The sequence below is a fragment of the Pithys albifrons genome, chromosome 9 (assembly GCF_047495875.1).
Source record: "Pithys albifrons albifrons isolate INPA30051 chromosome 9, PitAlb_v1, whole genome shotgun sequence".
In the NCBI taxonomy this organism is placed as follows: domain Eukaryota; kingdom Metazoa; phylum Chordata; class Aves; order Passeriformes; family Thamnophilidae; genus Pithys; species Pithys albifrons.
Window position 1 is genome coordinate 8,155,701 of NC_092466.1, and position 23,616 is coordinate 8,179,316.

The 23,616-nt window shown below is 37.7% G+C and overlaps 1 protein-coding gene across 2 annotated transcripts in view; it reads right to left on the bottom strand.

Annotated features, from left to right (window-relative positions):
• ATRNL1 (attractin like 1) overlaps nt 1-23,616 on the bottom strand; it is a 469,005-nt gene that overhangs the window by 55,830 nt on the left and 389,559 nt on the right. For both annotated transcript variants that reach the window (XM_071563466.1, XM_071563465.1), the window contains one exon: nt 556-670. In XM_071563466.1, coding sequence (XP_071419567.1) covers nt 556-670 — 115 coding nt within the window. The remainder of the gene's footprint in view (nt 1-555; nt 671-23,616) is intronic.

Below are 23,616 nucleotides of genomic sequence, written 5' to 3' on the forward strand. Positions count from 1 at the left end.
AGGTGGGATCATTTCCACAGAGAACACCTCCCTAATGGAGCATTCACTCACACAATTCCTGGTTTTATCTCACAGGCATTCTGGGAAATACTAATATTTTAGTTGAGCCCTGGACAGCAAAATATTGGGATTCACGGTGCAAACCAGACTCCACTGTGTGTCAGCTGGAGCTGAGAAGAGTCACAGAGAAGGTATTCACTACACAGCCTCGTTTATAGCTTGAACTGAAACCATAGAAGTGGCTGCAGAGGAAATTCTTTTGCCCTGAGAGACAATGTTGGAGCATAACAACATGCACAGGTGTTGTTTCAGAAGTCCTGAGATATGCCATTGTACCCCAGCCCAGCTTAATCACTGGGCTTTTTATTGTGATGCAACATCAAATTCCAAACAAACCCCCCCATATTAAACATTGTCACTAAACTGAACAGCACCCTGAGTGAGGAGCATCTTGTATCCATCTGCTGTGCCATTATTTCGGATCTGCGTGGGTGCATTTGCCCAGGCAGAGGGTGATGGATGAGGACAGACACACCACTCGCCCACAAGCCTTACCTGACTGCCCAGGCGGGGGCACTCCCGTCGGTCCCCTGGGCAGGCACAGGAACACGGTCAGGACTGCGGCTCTGTTTCCTGAGCACGGCTCGATGGCAATGGGTTTAGGAGCACCCTGAAAAAAGGAAGATGGAACAGCTGAGATTACCATTCCATTCTTATTTTTACATCTTTAATTTATTTTAAGTTCCACTGTAACAGTAGGGAGATATTTTTCCCAATTAGTTCTTTGCATTTAAACAGATTGTCCTAACCCTGTTAATTGACTTAAAAATGGGCTTTAACAGCCCACGCTGCAGATCTCAGCAAACAGAAAAAAATTAACAGATCATAAAGACAACAACATTATACTGATTTTTATAGCTTGCTAAATGTAGTAATATCAACTTAAAGCTCAGAAAACAGCAAATTCTTTTGTATACACAGTGGTGTCTGAGAGGAGCACAGCTTCCCCTATTCTATTAGGAAGTATCCATATCAAAGAATTGTGCTCCAACAGCACCCATTACCCAGCCTGCCTAACACCAAAACCATAAACTGACAACAAAGCTTTATTATATATTGATAGCTGGAGATAGCCAATCCCTACTGAGATTCCCAGACCAGTAATTCTGCTTTCTCTCTGTCTATCCTGGTAAGCAAATAATTTCTTCAAGGCAGGACCTTCCTGATTTTTTTTTAAATATGCAGAAAATAAGTGCAGTGTTACTATATTTACATATAAACTCTCTGAAAATGCTTCCTGTGTGATTATCACCTTACTTTATCTTATATAAAGCTATGACAGTAGTGTTTTTGCTGGCAGGGGGTTTGTGCTGTTACCAAACTCTCATTAACTATATAGATCATTTAATTTGCAGTTAGCTTTCAACTAAATGGGTTCTGCCATATTGTTCTCATTTTACCAAGACTGAGGACAGTAGGAGTTGGAAAAGAAAGCAAAGCAGTCTACAAAGCTATGGAATAATAAGTTTCTAATATGATGATTTACAATGTTTCTGTATTTGCATGTGGCTATATTTTGTGCTCACTGGGAGATAGGCATTTCATTTTTGAGAGCTTGAATGTTTAGTCAAGCACTAAAGAGATTTCTAAAAGCATCGGGTCAAATTCCGCATAAGCATTTCTTTCTATTTTTGTTGATAATTTTTTTAAAATGTCTCTCATGTACCAAGGCAAAATAGAAATTCAATGTTTTGATTGAAAACTCAAAGCCATAAAACTTTCCATTTACATACGAAATGCAACGTATACATAAGTGTCAACTGATCCAAGTATTCTAAGAAAAAATGATAGCTTAGTGAAGCTAAATACACTGCAAACTACTAGATATAAGGAAAACAAAGCCACTTCCATCATGTAAAGCAATTATCATTTTCTATTTTTCTACCTCCAAGTAACCAACATTTATTACTGTTCAGTGAAGATAAGGAAACAGAGAATACAGCAATAAATTGAACAATAGATAAATATAATTTTTTTAAAACTTCACAGTCATATTTATAAGGCATTTCTGTAGATCCATTTGAAAGGATAGCATTAAAATAACTTGGGTGAGGAATGTCACCTATATTAGAATTGCCATGACATTAATGAATGACAATTTACATTGACTACAACCTTTACCAAATGATGAAATGGAAAAGTAAAACCCCAGAAGTTTCAGCTGAAAAAAACCCCAACCCAGTTTTTTAAAAATCGACATAAGGAATATTTTGTAAACTGAGTGCACTGTACATGCAGCATTTAATAATAACTTTTTTTTTGCAATGTATTGGCTCAATGAAATAGATGTGGAGAACAGATTCTGAACTTGTGTCCTGCTGCCATGGAGATGTTACCAGCAACATCCAGACAGGCATTGCTGGCTGATGGGATCCTAAAAGCAATGGAGAAATGGGAGGAAACAGGCCACAAACCTTACTAATATTGGCAGCATTGATTCCACATGCACAGTAGTACCAGAGGATCATTGGAAAAGAAAAGCCCTCTTCCACTATACACATCTGAATCCCTATACAGCATTTAAAATTAAAATACTTGGTATTACTAAGGCAAGCAATACAGCATTTAAGTCATCTTTCCTGATTTGTCACAACAGCAAATCAAATAACATGATTCCTTTCTATTTGAAAAGGCAGAGAAAAAAGAAATCTTCATTTTAAAATGTAATTCAGAACAGAATCTATGCAAACACACAACTGAAAGGAACAAATTTACCATTATGTCTTTTAATTTGGTGATTAATTACTTTATTATAATCCAAATTCTGATATTTTCTTTTGCTGTGTAACATAAAGCCTTTGATTAACAGGCCCCATCCTTTTCTGTTTGAACTTTATACTAATGCTTTGCAAAACACAATTGGAGCAAATGATTCCTGATAAATATTTTTCAGAGAACTTCATCCAAAAATAAAATACAGTAAGAATTTCGTGCTTATTTGCCCTTTATACAACATTATGACTGAAAAAGCAGAAGTCTTATCTTACCTCACACATCATTCAGGTTCACTAGCAAAAAACCACAGTAGCATAGAGCAAATGATAATAATTTAGATACCCTAAGGTTTGTCAGTTGTTTAAAGATAAATACATAATCATGAATCAAAGTTATTTCACAGTGACATAACATGTTCTCTGAAATGTGTCATTTATCATGCATTTTCCACGGGTTTTTTGGAAGAGATAAGGCACAAGTTTGTTTGCCCTAAGCACTAAGCTACCATGATTTACTTGCTAGAATTATCTTTTTTCCCCCCTTGTACACAAAGTGACTTATATTTGGTGCCAAAAAGCTCAAATGACAATCACAAACTTTTACTCCCACATTCCCTTTGATACACACACCATGACAGAGAGCGCTGTGTCAGTTGGGAAGGTGAAAAAGACAGTGGAAGAAAACTGAAGGAATAAAAAGGTGAGAGAACACAGATTACTATTGGTAGGGAGAAAGGAAGAGTAACTCAGTGGTTATAGAAAGAAGAAGTGGAGAAGGTAGGGATTAAAACAGAAAAAAATTAAAAAAGAAAGAGATAAGCTTTTTATCAACAGTTTAAATGTGTAGTCAAGCATTTATTTACAGAAAATAAGTATCGGGGTAATCTTCTGGGGGTCTTAGATTTTTATTAGGGGAAAAGTTCTACATTCGCCCAATCTTTGCCTGAAAATTCTCAAAAGACCTAACAAAAGTCCAGCTACGTGATTTTAAGAGGAAATACCGAGGTTTGGGAAGATTCTTTTGGATGTGATTCTGTAAAAACAAATTTGGGCTGACTTATAATTTCCCTACACAAAGGACAGATGACAGCATTACTATTAGTGGCATAAAACATATTACAGCGTATGCCATATTCATACCTGGATTAAAAAATTTTCCTTCTAAGTAATTCAGCACATCTGCTTTATAATGAAAAGAAAGCAACAAAACAGGTGGGGATTTTTACTTAAGTTTTCAAGAAACCCCAGTAAATCTTGTATTATTGTATTTGGCTGTTTAGGAATAACAGAGTTGAAGAGCTTTAAGAGTGCACACCAATAAGAAGCTGGGAATTCTGTGGCCCTTGGAGGGCAGGACAGGGAACAAAGCAGTGGGAATTCTGTGGCCCTTGGAGGGCAGGACGGGTAACAAAGCATGGCCTGCAGAGGTGAGAAGAGCAGGAGAACACAACAAGGATTCGGGGGATGCTCCTGGTGCTGCTGTAAGTGCTCAGTGTCTCCTTGAGCAAAATGCACTGAAACTTTTGCATCAATTTGTATTCCTGAAAATATTTAATACTGTGAATGTGGGAAGATGAAAAGTGTAAAGCGATTTGGCTCTATCTGTGTTCCAAGAAGTGGTGTCTCTCAGAAGTGCTATAAAACTTTTGATTTTCAGTACTAAGTAATATCCCTCTATATATATTTTTTTTCAACATTCTAAGTTAGGTGCATCCAATTTTTAAAAGTGCATTATTATACCGTAAGACAAATAGTTCGTGTAAGACTAAATGGCTCCAAACTCATGCCAAAAAAGCAATTAGAAAATTGAATCAAGGAATTAAGGATTAATGTGAGCATGTTGCACCTGTCAGAAGTAATAAGTATTTTGACAAGAAGAGAATAAAGTTTGACAGTGTGCACAAATACACATCTGATATATAAATCAAGTATTAAAATGCAAATAACTATGCATTAATCACTGTAATGTTTCCTAACTAAAATGGTCTTAGTACTACTTGCAAGAATTCATTATAAATAAAACTTCACCTTTTCTTAAAAAACAGTTCAATTTGTACTTTTTGTTTTAATAATAGATTTTAAATTTAGTTTTTAATCGTGTTATTGAAACATCATTAATAGGGTGAATTCCAAATAAACTAAGCTAAATGACTTGGCAAATAAACAATCAACTCTGTTTTTGTGGCAGGATTAGTACCAGGCTCAGAACATAAACAGCCACTTTCTGGAGTTTAATGTGCAACACTTCAGAGGGAGGAAAGAAGGAAAGAAATAAGACTGTGTCCCCTTGAAGAAGTAAAGGATATAGAAAAGCAGAAAACAAAATTTACACTGTTATATCACAAGTACTCATATCTTGAGTATCTAAGGTGGATTTTGGTCAAATTCAGATGCCTGTATCTTGCATGTTCAGATGCAAATGCAAAAGCATCAAACCCCTGTTGATCTTACTAACAGTATTAAAAATTTCCCAGGAGCAGAAGGTCTCCTCCACCTGCCAGGCACATCCTGGTCTCCTCTACACCCAGCCATGACTCACTGGGAGCTGACCTGGATGTAGAACTCAATCTAGATAGATGTTTTCAAAACATCCTTATCAAATTAGGTTTTACAACACAGTTGTGTCCACTTCCTTTTAAAACACAGCTGAAAGCAGAGATTAACTCTGTTCTTTGTGGTAAGAGGGCAAATCCTTGTTCTCCTATTCTGCTTTTACTGAATGTGTGTTTGAGGTGGAATACTCTGACCTTTAATTAAAGATGAAGAGTCAAATGCTGTGATTGCTCTGACTGTTTTTGGTGCAGTAAAGGCAGAATTTTCAGCAGTGTTAAGGACGAAAAGAATATCCAAGGTCTCAACAGAATTCTGCTGATGTAATTTGGTGGAGGTTTTTTTACCATTTTCTTGAAGAACTTCAAACGTCCCTAGGACAGCAATCCTGCCAAGAGACAGAGATGGCGCCTGTAGTTGACCTCCATCCTACCCCCACCTGATTTTTTCCATTGTCATTTGCCAAGAGAATCCAAGCCAGCAGTAAGGTCAGAGGAAAGCAGAAATGCTGTCTGGCACTCCCAGCCAAAACTCACCACCTTCCCAGCACCTGCTGCTGCCCTAAGGACACCCTGGCTCTTCCAGAGTGGTGAAGAAGAGGCAAAGCCTCAGACAGAAACAAAGACTGCCAACAGCACTGCTGTTTTCAGAGACTGGCAGTGCTACACTGCATTACTATTCTAAGTATTGGGTGAACTAATGAATTAATGCTCATTAACATACCTTTGAGTATGAGCTTCCCACCCACTCAGAAGTTTTGACAATTTTCTCCACAGATTTATTCAGTGAGTAATGAGCCTTAATGACAGTACAACATGGAAAAAAAAGCTTTCACTCTAAACATCTTTTTTTTTTTTTTTTTTTTTTCCAGGAGAAATGCACTTCAGGAAACAGAATAAATGCACTGCAACAGAATAAATGAGCAAATGAGCAAAACATTGTTTTGTGGATGGCATAGGAAACACCAGTTCTTCATATTAGCCTAAAATTTTACAGAAATTCTAAGCATCTACTGAAGATTTTCATTTAATACATCCCACAAGGTTCCTTTTTTGCAATTAGTGAGTGGAAAGATTCACCTCATTTAAACCTGCAAGAACAGTCCTCAGCGCTTTGGGTTTCTAGCACTGCACCTTCTCCTGCCTGAGGATTTCTCAGTGATTTCTAACTTTGGCTAATGAGGCCCCACTAACCTATGCGAAGTACAAAAGCACAACACCCACAGCAGTAAAAGCTGGTGAACATTTAGGCATATCTCATAATTCTAAATATACTGAAAGGGACTTGAGGTCACTGCCTTCCTCCTGTGACTGACCAAGTGTGTTACACTGAGCTGGCAAAATGCCAATGCCCAACACAGAGGGAAAGAGTCTCCCCAGACCAAGGGAAGAGGAGAGAGGGGAAAAAATAACCAACCCAAAACCTGACATAACAAGCTTCTCATATTATACAAAAGAAAGACAATTAAAAACAGAATATGATATAATACATATATATATATATAAATGTGAGAAAAAACAAACTAACAACAATAACTACTGAGTCACACAACCAAATAATACAGAGTCCAACCACCCAAACCCCACAAAACCTCCCAAAAACTCTTCCAGAGAAAACTCCCAGCAAGAGAGAAGAAAAATTAACAAGAAGGTGTTCCCCTCCCTGGATAACAGAGCGGGAATGGCAGCAAGGCCTGATCTCGGCAGGGCAGGGCAGGGCAGGGCAGGGCGGCCTCAGGGGCTGAGGCAAAGACCAAAACAGAGAGAAGCTCCACTTCCCTCTCTTTTTTATACTTCTTGATACTTCTTGATGATGTCAGATGATATGAAATACCTCTTTGGTTGCTTAAGTCAGGTGATGCTTGTCCCTTCTAATCTATGTCACATCCTTTGGGCCTGCTGATTTGAGGCCTGGCTGAAACTAAAGCCAAAACTACCACACCAAGTCATCCACTGCACCCACATACTGAGAGGACTCTACCAAGTCTACTTAACCTTCAGAATGAACAGGATTTCTGGAAAACTTGTCTAATGGAGCTGAGATCAACAGGCTTACTGATAATAAAATGCAACCAGACCAAAATTATACTAACAGTTCCTATTAGATATTTTTAACAATGAATTATCTTTCCATTGTACTTCTGCCCTATTGTTTTTGCATAATATAAATCATTAATTTCCTTGTTGCAAAATAGAAATGGAAAACTTAAAATATATTGGAACATTATTTTTCCTAAGAAAAACAGTGGAAATGAACAATAAGTAGAATACATTATGATTACCAAGCTGTGATTATGGCCCCAGCACACAAACCACATTGTTATCCTTCAGTTTATTGTCTTGCTTCCCTATCTCAGCTATAACAATGATAGGCTACATTCTTTTTTGCAATCTTTTCTGAGTAGAATGTGGTTGTTATTTCTGTACTGATGTTAAATTTATGTATTACTCTTAAAGTGTTTATGCTCAGAAGAGTCATATTTTTATTATAAGAACTATATTTATTTGCAACAGAGTTACTCTCAGTTAACCTCAGTAAGAGACTTCATTTCAAAACCTAATGCTATGTCATAGAGCATTTCATTAGCAGAGAGTTAGGAACTGACATTTTTATTAAAACTGATTTATTAAGACAAAGCTAGGAGAAACACCTGCAGATGCATTTATTTTCAATGGGATTTCCAGAAGGAACTCCTAGTCAGGTTCCCTACTCAGCTGTTTTTTTATCCTCCTGCCCAGAGGTTGCTTTTTTTGCCCTGTGACATCATTGTGAACTATCCTGGAATTTTCTTGATTTTCACAAGTGGCTGAACAGAACATAAGACATTGAAGTTCAGTCAAAACATCAGGTGGCTGCAAGGCACATTGCATTTCTTTGTCTGTGTGCCCATGTATGCAGTCTCCTATCTCTTTATACAGTTAAATAAACTTGCGTGTACTTTACTAATATATCTTCCCTACTAATGAGGGTAATTTCAGGTTAATGTGGAAAGTATTGAATGTAACTTACAGTGGATGGTGCGTGCAGTGGTTGTACTGGATTACTGCCAGAGATATCCCCCAGAGCCTCCAGAGTATTCCCCTATTAAGCTGTATCAGTCTGATTAGAGCCTGGTAATGCCAGCATACAGTTTGTGAAAAGAAATTTATCTTGGCAGCAGCTAGGTAGACCTGTTGGGATAAGCCCCTGAGCCCCCATATCAGTGGCGTTTACCAAGTGTCATGTATCCCCAGGTACTTTGCTGTAAATTCTTCTGATTGCCATTCTGTTAGTCAGAGTGGTGCTGTGCAGTGAGTGATGCTAATGGGCATTCGTTTCGCAGATGGGCGTACGTGTTGCATCTCCAAGCATTAGGAACAAGAAGCAGAGATTTCTGTTATTCCTTCACAATTTAACCTTAATGGCTCGTCTACAAAACCTCACATTTCACTGGGGACAAATGATTGACAGCCCATCACTATTTGAGCTTGGGCTGATCATTTAGACCAGATAATCACTACCATAGAGCACAGTGAGTTAACTCTACCCCAGACTTCCTGGCAGAAGAAGACATGGGGCCTCCAGAGCCACTACTGACTTTCCAGGGTTGGGAAAGACAAAGTAGAAGGCACAGCTTAAATGCTGCCTCACTTAGAGGCTAACAGTGTGGCCATGGTGACAAGCAGGGTAATGTTGAGCTAAGGATGAGCACAGTACAGGTTGTTTTCATTGGGAACAATTAAACTGACTCAGCTGCAGACTTTTGAAATTTCCATGAGGAGCCCAAAAGGGCTGTCCTTCACTTGGGGTGGAGTATAAAGCTTCAATCTGTCATTGTGACAATGCAACTCGGACAGAAGTCAGAAGTTCTGACCAACAGTTACCTTTTGTGACCTCTGAGATCTTATTTCTGTAGCTCTCCAGCAACTCAGAGTCATAAAAGATAAGGTCTGATCATCATTTAGGAGATATCTGCCAGACTTGAGGGTTACGAGAGGCAAATGTCCTGAAATTATTGTGCTGCATTTTGCATTTCTTGCAAAATTGGAAAGAAAATATAGTACACGATATGTCATCCAAAATACATGTTAGTGAACTTATCCTCTGCAATGCCTTTTCAAGTTCTCTTTTAACCTCCTGGCCACAAGCAGGATGCTAGTGAATGATGAATTAAAACATTTATACTTGAATTGTAATAATAAAAAGGAGAACTAAATCAAGGCACGTTGTGAAAACTAGCTGTCAGCAGAAGGGATTAAAGTGCAAACTTGGCAATATTCTTAATGCAGGAAAAAATGTTAATGGCACCAGAATAACAAATTACTTTCTATCATGACAACTTACACAGATCACAGCCTACTGGATGTAGGGAGGACACGAACCGAGCATCTGAAAGCATGACATAGCTTTTATTTTCATTGTCCTTGCCATGGCCCAAGGACAGCTGTAAAGTCTGCACACCAGAGCCAAAAACATCCTGAAACAAATGATCCTTTATTTAAGGTTTTTAAGTCTGTAGAAGCTTTAACCCTAGTGCCTGAGTGTGAGCATTGTGAATCAGATCAAAGCTGCTCCAGCAGTGGGAAGAAACAATGAAAGACTTTTCTTCCCTAAGGGGAAGGTGTGAGATGGCAGCAAAAGGGAACCCAGTTGTGCTGGATTACACAGTGGCAGGAGCAGCACGTGTTAAAGTGTTTTGGCAGCAGGTGCTGCCAAGGAGATGGAATGGCAGAGGGCAGGTTGGCAGGCGTGGGAAAGCACAAACCAGACCTTTCCTAGGTTGTTGTAAGATCTGCCTCTCACTCTCCTCTCTTGAGGACCTCCATCACCTACTCTGCTCATTCACCAAGGTGAAAGCATAATTGAGTACAGTTTTCACTTGAATCTTACGAATTAAGTCAAGTCTTAAATATCAGCTGCTTAAATCAGCACAGCACTCGAGTAGCAGCAGAACTATGTTGATTTATATGGGCTGCAAATCTGGCACTATATTATTAATTTCTTTATAGCGTCCTTGAAAAATCCTGCAAAAAACTCAAGCTCAAGTATTAGCACTTAGTGGCTTTCTAAGATGCTCCCCATCAAGACTGTTAGTACTTACAGTGCTCATATTGGGAACACCACTGAAAATGCACAAAAAAATGCAACTTACAGGATCTAATCTGACAAATAATTAGACACATGAGAATCAGCACTTGGAGAAACTTTGCATCAAAGCAAACAGGATTACTTGCAAGAATGAAATTATTTATTCTTGTTATTTATGTTAGCTCAACATATCTGATGGAATAATTTTTTTAGAGAACTTCCAATTATGTCATATTTATTATTCTCTTCAATAAGATAGTGCTCAGTCACCACCACCACAAATCATTATTCACACTGAATTCTATTGTCTCATCCTCATTGCATGAAAGTACTTGTGATTTTGCTTCAGGAAATGTTCTCACTTTAAATTTTACATTGCAAAATTTAGCAGCAGTGATGATGCTTTTAACATCTTTTCTTTGAGAGATATACCATTTTCAGAGCAGACTGACCACATTTTTTAAAGTTTCCTTGAAAATTCACAAATTAGTGAACTTTTCGTTGGAGTTTGCATCAAATTCTTGCATTCCATGAAGATTTGTACTCCATTTCATGTATTTTTCATATCTAACCAAATGATCACTCTTCTCCTCACTTTATACATAAAGTTTAAACCACTGCCAAGATTAAAGCAGAGTAATGTTTGTCCTGTTCTTCTGTCAACAGAATGGTATAACACATTTACTTTTGCACTGCATGTAAACTTGGATCTATTTTAGCAGTGACTAAAGGCCAAAGCATCAAATGGCACATTTTACCATTATTTTCTGATTCCTCTTCCCTTTTCCCACCCCTTCCCAACACCTTTCCCAGTCTTAGGGTGCTCTTTCTATGGAAATAAATGCCCTGTATCAAGCGCCACTGACTGACACAGTAAGAAAGAGAAGGATCTTATTTACTTCAACAAGGGTTGAGATTTGAGATCAGTCACCAAGCAGATGTTATTTCTGAAGCTGAAAGTATTCGGGATGATTGTTACTATAGAAACCAAGCTTTGTAAAATATTCCAAACAAACACTTCTTTATTACCCTGGGCTGTAACTACAGCGCTGCATTAGTGCTGCATCCCACGGTAACTTATCCACTGCATACAATTCCTTTCTGGTTCTTTGCTTTCAGGAGTAACTACAAGACAGCATTTCCACAGGTCTTAGAAGAGAGTGTATCACAGCACCAGCCATCCATAAAATGACACACACTGCACTCATTCAGCACTGAACTCCTGCCTGTTTCATTTCCTCCCTCCTGTGGGCAGCCACTCAAATCAGTATTTCCCTGTTCAGCCACAGTGAAAAACAGGAACCCACTGCTAATTCCTGTGGTTAGATCAGCAGCACTAACCCAGCAGTGGTTACTAAATGTCAGTCCCAGCCTCGTTAGCAATTAAACCATTCTTCATTCTTAGTAGACTTTGTGAAGCCCATGCGTCACTCAGAAAGCATCTTTCAGTGCCTGGTCATTTCTTAACCAGAAGTTTCAGACTTGCTGCTTTCTTTGTTACTCATGGTAGAGGAGCAGAACTTTGAATCCCAGTTCCAGTGAAGATGGTGGGATTTGAGCCATGCAGGATCCCTGACCTGAGTGCACACCCAGGGCAGAGGGCAGAGGGCACAGCCAGCACTGCTGGTGACTTGGCAGCACCACAGCCAGTGCCAGTGGGAAGGGGCAGGTGATGTCCCTGAGCCCAACCCGTGCCTGGTACTTCAACCACCTCTCCCTCTTGCTACAATTAAACAACCATAGACAGGTAACAGGACAAGAATAGAATTTAAGCAAGTGACACCTGGCTTGTTATAACACATGAAAATTAAAACTGTATCTAAGGCTATGAAAGGAAATTAGAAGGAATTTTATTATATAATGAAGGCATCATATGAATGCTGGAAGTATTCTTTGTCTGAGGCCTTTCTGTCTCCATTTACAGAGAAGTCCTCATAAAGGATAAAATGATAGTAATATTTTAACACATGGCTAAGTTCAAGATAGATAGCTATAGTCACAATTTCTGATAATTACAATTAAAATTCTAAAGCTGTTTTCATTCTTAATTTACTGTCATGTGCTCATAATCTCCTTTATCTTCTTATACTGCCTTTCTATTTAACTAGGACAATTTTGCCCAAATCTTTTAGAAACTTCTCAGCTATCTTCGGGGTGTGGGACAATTACATTTTTTTCCTAATACCAGTCCTATCCAGGGCTTACAATTTAATTTAAAACTTGGCCTTGACTCAGGTAACATTAAGGATTCCTGTCTTTCATTATTGTAAAACAAATCTGGTTTAAAATACAGTGATGCAATCAGAGCACAATTAGATTTCCATAAGAATATACAGAACCATGGAACTGCATGTGCCACTGGCATCTATTGTAGTACACAATACCACCACAGTGAGGAAAGCATTAAACAAAAGAGCACAACCAAAAAGTCAGTTAAAAGTTTTAGTTGTGGTGATTTGTGCTCTCTGCAATGGTTTGCTGAAGATAATAATAAATTTCAAAATATCTATAAAACATTTTAAGTGTGAGAAGTGTGTGGCATAAGATAGTCTGTAAAAAAAAGGTAACAGACAAAGCAGGCATGTTTTATGAAGATAGAGGCACAATTGGGAAGTGACTGTGTGGGACTGAATAGAGAGAATGCAATTAAATCATGGCACATGTCCTGATGGACCAATGTGCAGAGAGGAAAGTGCTGTGGTTAAGTACAGCAGTTACAGGAGGGTTAAGGGTCCAGAGAACATAGAACCTGTCTTTAGATGGCAGTTATTTTTCTGTGGATGCTCAGAACAACTTAACAGACCCTGTGCCTGTGAAGGAGGTCATACTTTCTCCATGCAGGGAAAGTTACAGATAGCTGCCCCTAACCTGGCCAAAGCACAGGAAATTCTCTGGATGGGGGCACTGCAGGGATTACAACAGCCAGCAAGAAATCTGACTGCCTCCTACTCCCCAGCTTAATTGAATAAGTTCCATTTAAGGCCACATTGACTTAAGGTGACTTTCAGTAGCTGCAGCTTAGTTTTTTCTAAGGGTTTTTGGCTGCTTGCTTTTTAAAAAAAAATTCTTAGCTTTTTCTTGCTGTATTCCATGTAGACATGACACATGATGTAAAGAAAATAAATTATGCATTTATACATATATGCTGATTGGCTACATACACAAACCCCATACCATTATTTCTAATTGTGCTATCAGAAATCTCTGGAATATTACATCAGAGCAAAAATTTAAGAATAATAAAAGCTACATCAAAGACCTTGAAAGAGAAATCTTCTTGAAAACTTCCTCAGTCCCAGACACAGCAATTTCTCATAATTCCCCAAATGTCTATTGAAATGAGTAGCACTAAAAGGTTCTAGAACCATCAATATATTTAAGAATTTAATAGATGTCTTTTAGTTCTCTTTGATCATAAATTGCCGGAATGGTTTCTACTCTCTCCAGTTCCCTTGTCTCTGACTCTTCTGCTGTGACATTTCTGGATGACTTCCAGTTCTGATTGTTGTAAAGTCCTTGTTTTTGCAGAATCACCTAGTGTAGAAATTTGCAATTCCAAACACTATCTTTTTTGGTCTGTTTATCAGCTAGCACTCTTTACTTAAGCAATCTTTGTCCTTCACATTCCAATTGGTTTTGTCCTTATTCAAACTTCTATGAATTTACCACAAATAATGTAACTTAAAAGATAGATGAATATTTTTCTTAATTTAAGAAAAAATTATCTTTGTTTAATCTTCAGTTATAGGAAGGATCTGAACACATAAGGACAAACTTATTTTGGATCATTATATTTCACCCATTTGATCTTTATGTTATTGAGATTTATTTTCACATTTTCTTTATATATTTAAAACAATTTTTAATGTGCATATTAAAAGACTCTTTGTATAGTCATAATTTTTCTCCAGTTTGCCTGGTTTTGGTCATGAGAGTTTCCTAATTTTCTGTGAACTGCTGAGCAAGCTGAAGATTTTAATTGGTTATATCACTTTATTTTTTCTTGTAAGAGCTTCTTATTAAAGGCTACTCATGTAGATGATAGAGATGTTAATCAATTTGCATCTGTCCTTCTAAAAGATTCAGTTAGGTTCCTAATTAACCATCTGTAAACAAACCCCTGTTCAACAACAGAACTCAGGCATTTGTTGTGAAGTAGCAAAGGCTGGTAAGGGCCTCCTGTTACCACTGTGCTCTGCTGTAAATATTTGACTTCTCTCAATATACAGAAAGTAATTAGAAAAGGACAAGTGACTCACTGTCGAGATTGTGGATCACTGGATCACTAATTGAGTCATTGTTATTATGAGAAAGCTTTAAAGATTGCAGGCACTTCCATGAGGTGTCAGGTGCTTTAAAAACACTTAGAGTTGTGTATTCCAGAGCTCTAAGGAGTGAGGATAGTGAAGACCATACAGTCCTATGATGAAAGCAATACACAATCTTTAAAACTAAAATTACTTCCTCAGATAAAAAAAGGGTGTATTTTTTTTTACCCCAAAAGAAAGGCACATTATTCTGTGAATTTGCAAATATCCTGGACTTCCAGAACACCAGCGGTCACCTGCTAGAAAATCCTTTCATGTTTTTGATTCTTAATCAATTAGTTTACTAGTTTGTTTCCTTTAATGTTATTTACAACCTGGTTCTACACTGTAGCACTTTGTACACTCTGCAGTGACCACAGGAGTTTCTCAACAGCTTCAAGAATGGTAACCAACCTCCCTAAAAGCCTGGTGCCTCACCCCATCTTGGGGAGCATCCTCACTGCAGCGTGCCAATGTAATAAGGGTACCTTTATTTCTTATAACATGCATAGTACATACTTAAGGCACTCTATCTTTCCATATATATCCCATTCCCAGCATGTTGTTATGCACCACAAATGCTCACCAAGACTTGGTGCACACCCTTGAGCTCTTTCGTTATGGGCTGCTCACAGCCATGACAGACACGGTTACAGGCCATGCTTAAGAGCAATTTCTAGCACAAAGGGAAACCATCCTTGCTGTTCTTACAGGCAGATAACTTACTGACACGTGTCAGAAGGCAGTATTCATTTTTACCACACAGGAGCAGATCAAGGGTGCCACTCAGTCACATGGAAGGAGTTACAGCTACTGTGAGGCATTCCAGTTCTGCCGTCATATCTATTTCTCATCCTTCCCCATTCTGTGCAGTACCTGACTGTAACGATTGAAAATTACAGGTATTACTTACATTCCTGTTAATCCACAACTAAAAAGATTTTCTGTGATGACCACAAATACTGGACCATCTGCACAAAATACATATGTGGAAGTGAGTGCTTTTCAGCAGCTCAGCACTTGAGCAGGAAGCACGACAGAATCCACACAACTTGGCATGTATGATTTTAGAGAGAGATACTCATCTTGATTTGGCACTGATATTTTGGTGGTGCTAGTTTATGCTTTCCACCAGTATTTCAGAAAGGGAACATTATGACACTCATGTTCAAAACACTTTATTTTTGTTTTAATTCTCTAATTGTTAGAACTATTTTCTGGACAGCTCTTGCATGTAATTAGATCTCTACTATATAGTTTCTCAGAGCTGCTCAGGATCATTGTTGAAAAAAACATCTATGAAGGGAGAAAGCAGGGCCACAAATCAGAGCTCTAACCTTCCTCTGCAGTTCTACTTTTCTCTGACTCAGTGATCTCTCTCAAGATCCAGTTTTGCTAGACCACATCCATGTCATGTTGATTGCAACAGATTGGATAACATGAGACATCTTGTCTTTGCAATTTTCCAGATTCATCTGAAAGTAAACTCATCAAATCATCGAAAAACTTGTTACCAGAGTTCTTCAATATGGCATCTATCACTGTCTTTCCTTCCCATTACCATGTACATGCAAATTTTTAACGTTCTCCTGTCTCCCACACAGAGCTTTATCACAGCTGTTGTGTCAGATATAATACATGGCACACCTCTGTTAACCTGTCCTATACTTAAGAGACAAAAAAAACTCTTTGGGAGACAGTCCTATTTTAAAATATCTAAATACATTTTTTAACAGTTTTTCCTAACTCTAAATGCCAAGACCAGTTTTCTGTTCTCAAGATCTGGAATTTATCTAAAAGCTCATGAGACATACACTTGATATTTCATTGAACACCACTGAGTGCTTTGGGCCTGCTCTCCAATGGTCCTGGAAGCTGGGAATTCAAGGGTTGGATTCAACTGGGAGATTCACAGCATTCCACTGAGATACACAGCACCTGCTTTGGGTCTTCACATTTACACTGATACAGATGAAGGAATTGGCTTTATAATCTAAGAATATGAGAACTAAACCCAAAGCACAGTTTTTAATTTCTATTTTTTGTGCTGTGGAACATGTGGCATATGCATAATGTATGGCAATGTGATCTACAGAGCTTTTATTGATGGTTGTTTGGTGTGATCTATAACTCATTTATTGCTCATTTATGAGTAATGCAGTCCTCCCAAACCCTCGCTCACACACATATAAAAGATGAAAACATTCAATGAATATCACTTTAGGAAGGCCACATTATTCCTGAATGTCACAGCTTATGCAAGTCATGCTGAAGAAAGCATAACTCCGACTGACATCACAAAACTACGCACTCTGAGTACATCACACATTGTAGAAAAAGAATTTAGGAATGTGAAATGTTTTCTCTAAGTTTTTTTTCATCTGTAGATCTAAAGCCAGAGGCTCAGTTTCTGTTAATTCAACTGCATAATCAGAGGATGGGTATGGTTGGAAGGGGCCACAGTGGGTCAGCTGATACAACTCCTCTGCTCAAGCAGGGCCATCCCAGAGCACATGGCACAGGATTATGCTGAAAAATAAAAAATTGTAAAATTCCCAGAGTTTATAATTTCATCTAGCAGGAACCTTTTTCATGGTCTGGGTTGCATTTGATAAATGGGATTTTTTATAGCATGTCCTATTTTTTTTGGATGGTACTATAACTTTCAGTATGCACAGGCATCCAATGCCATCAACACCTCTGCAGCACATAATGATTAGGGAAAGATTTTTACGTGCCCAGGTTTTCTGAATTTGGAAGAATTAAGGCAAAAAGATTGTATAGTTGGTCATTACAATCCCTCTAAAAATTCCAAATATCCAAAATTTTAGTAAGCTATATCACAAGGCCCAAAAATCTGTGAGGAAGGATTGGTCTTGCACTAGTCCAGATTAAGTGCAGAACACAGAAATCAAAGAATAGACATTAAAAAATAGAGTCAACTCTGTAGAACTAAGCAAAATTAAATTTAAACCAACATAATTAAACTGCATCCTTGACAAAGACTAAAATGCTAGAATGTCACCTTTCTGTCAAAGCTTATATACAGCTTGAAGTAAAGATAGTACTTTAATATCACTTACAAATATATGTTAGCTATTATAACATCATTTGTTTCAGTCACTCATTACTAATAACTAACTATGAAGTAAAAATTCAACAACTCCATTGTCAGCATGATAAATTACAAGAAACCAAAGAGTAGAACATACTAGACTTGCCATCACACAACCAGGGAGATTGTAAAAATAACAGAAATCTTTAATTAACTCAGGAAATTAAAAGATGACTTTAATAAAGAAGCTTAATAACAAGACACATTCAGATGAACTCACGAGCATGTGTTAATCAAGAACAAGGAATAATTTCAGGTACATGAGTAGATGCTTATACACAGCTTAAATTAAACAAAAGATAAATGTTCTAAACTGGTACCCACATGAATGATGAATGTAGGATGTTAAAGACTATAAACACAGGCACTGACCATAGGTGTCTAATAACCAAAAATGGGGAGCAGGGCTGATTCCCCAATGAGCACAAATTAAATGACAAACTGCAGTGAGACTCATTCTGTGGTTTATCCCACAGGAGATACTATAGATTCAGAGCTTATTGCCCTGTGTTCACCTGTCTTATGTAGGTGAGATTCTCAGATGAGAAGTGCACTAACATTCAATTAACTACTACAGCAAATGTGAGATTAGTATGTTCCTGAGTTTTATTTCTGATAGCTGCCTCAATAATCATCTTTACTGCATGTGCACTATAAACACAGACAATAAGGAGTATGTGTGGCAAACTCACTGTACACATTCAATAGAAGTTTCTGTAGGAACAGAAGAATGGTTCTTCCCTATTCTAATATACCTAAAAATACCAAGATTGGGAATAACTGTATATCCTGCAATATTTACTTTGAGAAAACAGAAACTTTTACAGTGTTTAAGGTGTTCAAACACATAGCATGGCTGCTTCAGTGATACTCTTAATGGATAACAATTGAAAACAAGGTGTTTCAATTAAGAGCCCTACAATTAATTGAATGACTTAACTACAAAACCTCCCTATAAATAAGTGATGGCCTCCTGAAACTAGAGCATGTAAAAAAACACAGATTGAAAATATAAGTATCCTGAATTTAATGGGTACAGCTTTGACTAAGTTATTCATTAAATAGCATCAAATATCAGTATTGCCCTTCTTCATTCATGTGGAAAATATTTGGAAAGATTGAATTTCTCTAGTTCCAAACAACTCTCAGGAAATAGCCACAGCCTTCAGCACTTTACGCTTCCATGGTAGTTTTCTATGTCAGTTCCAAACAAAGGTAACTCTTGTGTAGATCAAGTCTTACAAAACTGTTATCAGCTGGAGCCCTCCAGATGCTGCTTTCAATGACAAAATGTAAGTTCAATGGAAACAGTAGAGTTTACATTGTAAAGACTGAATTATATTTGAAATACGTCTCAACATCATACGTGCATGTGGCTCTGAGAGTGACAAACTACCAAGTGAATTTTGATATCAGAATAGCCTTTTAATGACCATTTAAAATAATCTCTTGGCTGTCCTAGTCTCAGTTCTTATTCATCTTAAGAATTCTGCTTTTGTTCTTCCTACAAAACATGTTGCATGTGTTACAGAATTAAACTTACTCAATTTATAAACCATGTTTTTTAACTCATTCAAACAAATTTGGCAACTTACAGTGGTACCACATTTATTCTCAGCAGCCATGCCTCCCCCCTCCCCAGTTTATTCATTTCCTAAAGGAAATTGCAAGTTAATAGAAAAAGCAGCACTGGAACTGCCTCACATCCTATAGTTATTAATTAAGTAAAGTCTGGTTCAGTAACTCTGGATACTAAAAATACAGAGTTAAACAAAGCCCAGTGCTTTTTTGAAATGAAGTTTCAACTTTGTCAGTCATTCTACAAAAATTTATGCATTAAGGTCTGTATCTTTCCTTGAAGAAACCTTCTGCAAAATTTCACAGTAAAAAAAAAAAATCAACAACTCTTGAGTGTTTCTTCTGGAGCTCTGTATGAAGCACAATACTGAACCATCAAAATAAGTTATATTAGTGTCGTGTAAGAGCCAATAGCTATATAATTCTTTGCTTCTATATGAAGATTATTACTCTGCAATTAATAAAACAAGAAGGTGCACTACCAATTTCATTGCCAATATATAGTAGTTAGTAAAGCTTAAAATTCACTAATGGGAGAAACTTTTAAGTGGTCCTGATACCTGATTCTTCCAGGATAATTTATAGTTGCATTTGGTATTGAATGTTAAGTCAGTAAGTAGCATGCTGGGAAAAATACACTTAAACTCAGGTTATAACAAGTCTATTCCTTTTTAGTGAACCTTTTCTTAAAAGTGAACAGGTTATTATTAAAGTGACTTTTTGGAATTGAGCACAATAACAGGTTCAACATCTATGTCAAATATCGTTAAAATTCTGAAGGAATTACGTCTATAAAATCTTACTGCAAGTTTTAAGGTGGGAAAAAACTGATGTCATAAGGTAAGGCAAGTAAGAAATATTGATGAATTTGATCCATGAATATGGACCTTGCAGAGAATACTTGAAAACGAAACAGATCAGTTTTTATCCCATGGAGGAATTGAGTTCCCTCTTTCCTCAGGCAAATTAATGGATGGGAACCTCTAACTGAAAATCAATGCCAAGGAAAGAGAAATGCCACAATAGCCAGGATTTTATGACAGATTAAATGAAATTGCTTATTAAGGATGGACTTGCATTCACCTTTGATGATGTAGTAAATTAAATTGCGTTATTCTCACATCTGCTTTTATACTCTAAACCAAAGACTTGTGTGATTAGAGGAGCTCGCTGTGTTTGCTCAGATTAACCAGTAAGTGAGCTTTGCTGTGGCCTGTTTTGAGAGGGTGAACTGTGCCCTCATTATCACAGCTTGCACCTCGACAGGGGAAAGGTGAGATGCTTAGAGAGAAAGCATTCCTCATGGGAACAGAGAGGAACAGAATTCCTGCCAAGGCCTGCCAGGCAGAGTCGAGGCAAAACCCTCACTTGCCACTGAAGGCACAGGAGCATCCTGGGCAATGCTGGCACCTCTGCTCAAAACAAGCTGCCAGCTTGTGTTGCCCACCTTCAGGCAGCATCATACACTGGGCTGAGTGAGGGACCCAAAGCAGGGTACACAATAGCCAGCATCAAGGTTTTGTTAACTATTAAATGGCAAAAAAAGCACCCCAAACCAATCACAAACCACAACAATCTCTAAACCATTACAAAGGAAAAAGAAAGTATTGTCTTACTAGCAAGATGTCTTACAGAGGTTTCAAATCTATTCCATCAACTTGGTTACATATAATAGAAGTGAGTTTATGAAAAGGGATGAGGACTGAAGGACTGCTTTTCAGATTTGTTCTTGCTCTTCTTGTATTAGGAGATTTGGTCCCCTTTTGTTTCTCCCCCTCAAACAGATGCAAACATGCTGTGTATCAGTAAATCTTGCAATCATTTATTTTGCCACCTATGGTAACGAGTACACAACAATTATGAGCCCTTTTAGCTTGCTTACTGCCATGGAAAAGCTCTTACACTGAGCAGCAGTAAGGCCATTACCCCAAATTAATTTGAATTTTTTTCGTTCCTTACAAACCCTTTTGTTCTACTGCACCTGAGCTCCAGTTACCTTCTTCCCTGCTAAACATGTTCAAGCCCTAAGGGCCTTTGGACACTTCTGAAAATCTTTTAAATGCCAATGCTGAAATTCTAGTCTGAAAGCTAAGGGATAAATCCCTCTCTGCAGCATGTGCTGTGCCACCCCATGTGTGCTGGTGGTACTTTAGTGTAAAAATTACTGTAATTTATTTCATATGAAAGAAAGCATAGACTTCAGATGCAGTTTTAAAGCACAGTATCTCCTTTAAAATTCCATGTGCACTAACTGCTCAGCTCTTGGGCAGGGAATTGGTGTCACCTTTCCCTTCTCTATCACAGCACTCTGCCCTGCCAGGTGTCCCAGCACAGCTATCCATGGAGTCGTACCCTGAAAGCTGCAATGACCTACCTTAAAAATAGCCCAGAAAAGTAAAGGCAAATGGAGGAATTCTTTGAGAGTGCAATACTTCCTCAATTCATTTCAGAGAATTGATTTTCAAGCATTTTTGGGGGCACAAGTGAAAGTATACAGGTGAGAGGTATAAATGATAGAGGCCTAAAAACACTGTAAGTCAGTGGTGCCACTAACTAGCCAAGAACATCAAACTACACATTCCTTGGCTAGCCTGCCTCCTTGCTGACAGGAGCTGCTTTCTCTCAAACTAACCTTTTATACTGTTATATTAATAAACTTACTCTAATTGTTTACAACCTGTTTTTTACTGGAAGATTGTAATTTCTTTTTTTTTCAGGCTTCAAGAGGCCTTGCTTGCCTGAAGGTTGGCCTGGTTTTTATTTCAGAAATATATTAGTTATTTTATAAAATATATGGGGTTTCTGGGAAATCTTTCTTTTCCTACTGAGTATGTGATTAACAAGCTGGTAGGTTAAATTTTATGTAAGCAGGATATATATCTCCAACCTCTTAACCATCGTGCCTCAGGTTTCTCTAGACTAGGACTGTTGCAGGAAAAATGACCACCACTTCCCTCCCAGGGAGAGGGTTTTTTAATATATCAGTTCTTTATCTTCCTTGATCTAAAAACCCCCTCAACTTTACCGATGAAGAAAAACAGAATGTAAAAGTAACTCTCCCTCCTTGCTCCCAGCAAGGTAAAAGTACTTTTTGCTTCCAGAGCTCTGTGGCATTGCCCACTTTCTGCAGTTAGGACAGGGCTGCTGTTTTGGCAGACATTGATAATGCTGACCTGGTTACGTATGGAAAGAAATGAGGCACAGCATGACATAATAACTGCACTTGTGAGTGACACAATCACTGGAAGTGTTCACTGGCTTGGGACATGCCAGAACAGACAATGGAGAGTGAGAAGGTGCCTCTTTCTGTGAGGTTTCTGAAATCATAAATTCTTGCTCTCAATGTGGAAAAGGAGGATGCTACAATAAATTCATTCATATAAATATGATACAAAGTTACTTAAAACAGCTGCTTATGTACTTGAGTTACTGACTGTTGATGTGCTAAAAAACTAATTAAAAGTGGATAGAGAGAAGATAGTACTGACATTTTGCATTTCCTGCAAAGTCACTTCTAAAAATTATTACTATAATCCAGGTAAGATGCACTGCTTAATGCTTTTCTGGCCAGTTGGTTCACTTTTTTTTTTTTATTTTATGACAATACTCAACCCAGTATTATTTAACTCTTTCCTTCAGACATTATATTATATGCCATTTTAAAATATTACCATAAATGTCACTTGTAAGAGGATTAAACCAAAGTCACTCTATCCAAATTAATTTAGGTAAGTACACTAGATAAATAAATCAACACCCTTCAACTCTCAGAAAGCACTTCAAGCAATTTCAAGTCATTAAAAATACTTTTAGTTCCAACAATTTGGCTCTTAGAACTCTCTTAATGGTTATATGACAGTATGTTCTACTACTGGCAGTATGGCTTTTATTACATGCCCTGATCTATTTGATCATCATGGCAGCTTTTTACAGAACTACAAAGGAAAGCTAAAATAATGAATTATTTTTCAGACAAGACTAATAAAACTGTTAATCAAAGATACCATAAATGTCAAAAGCTCTCATAAATTCTACATTTTATATATTCCTCCTTCTAAACATTCAGCCAATAGAAGAAAAATCCTAAAAGGGGATAGAGAAAAAGAGCCTGCAAGCCAGTAAAGAGAACAAAAGCACTCCATGTGCACTTACAAAATCTCACCACTTTATCTGATCTCATTTACTGATTTATGAACTAGTATTATTGTTCTATGACTTAATTTCT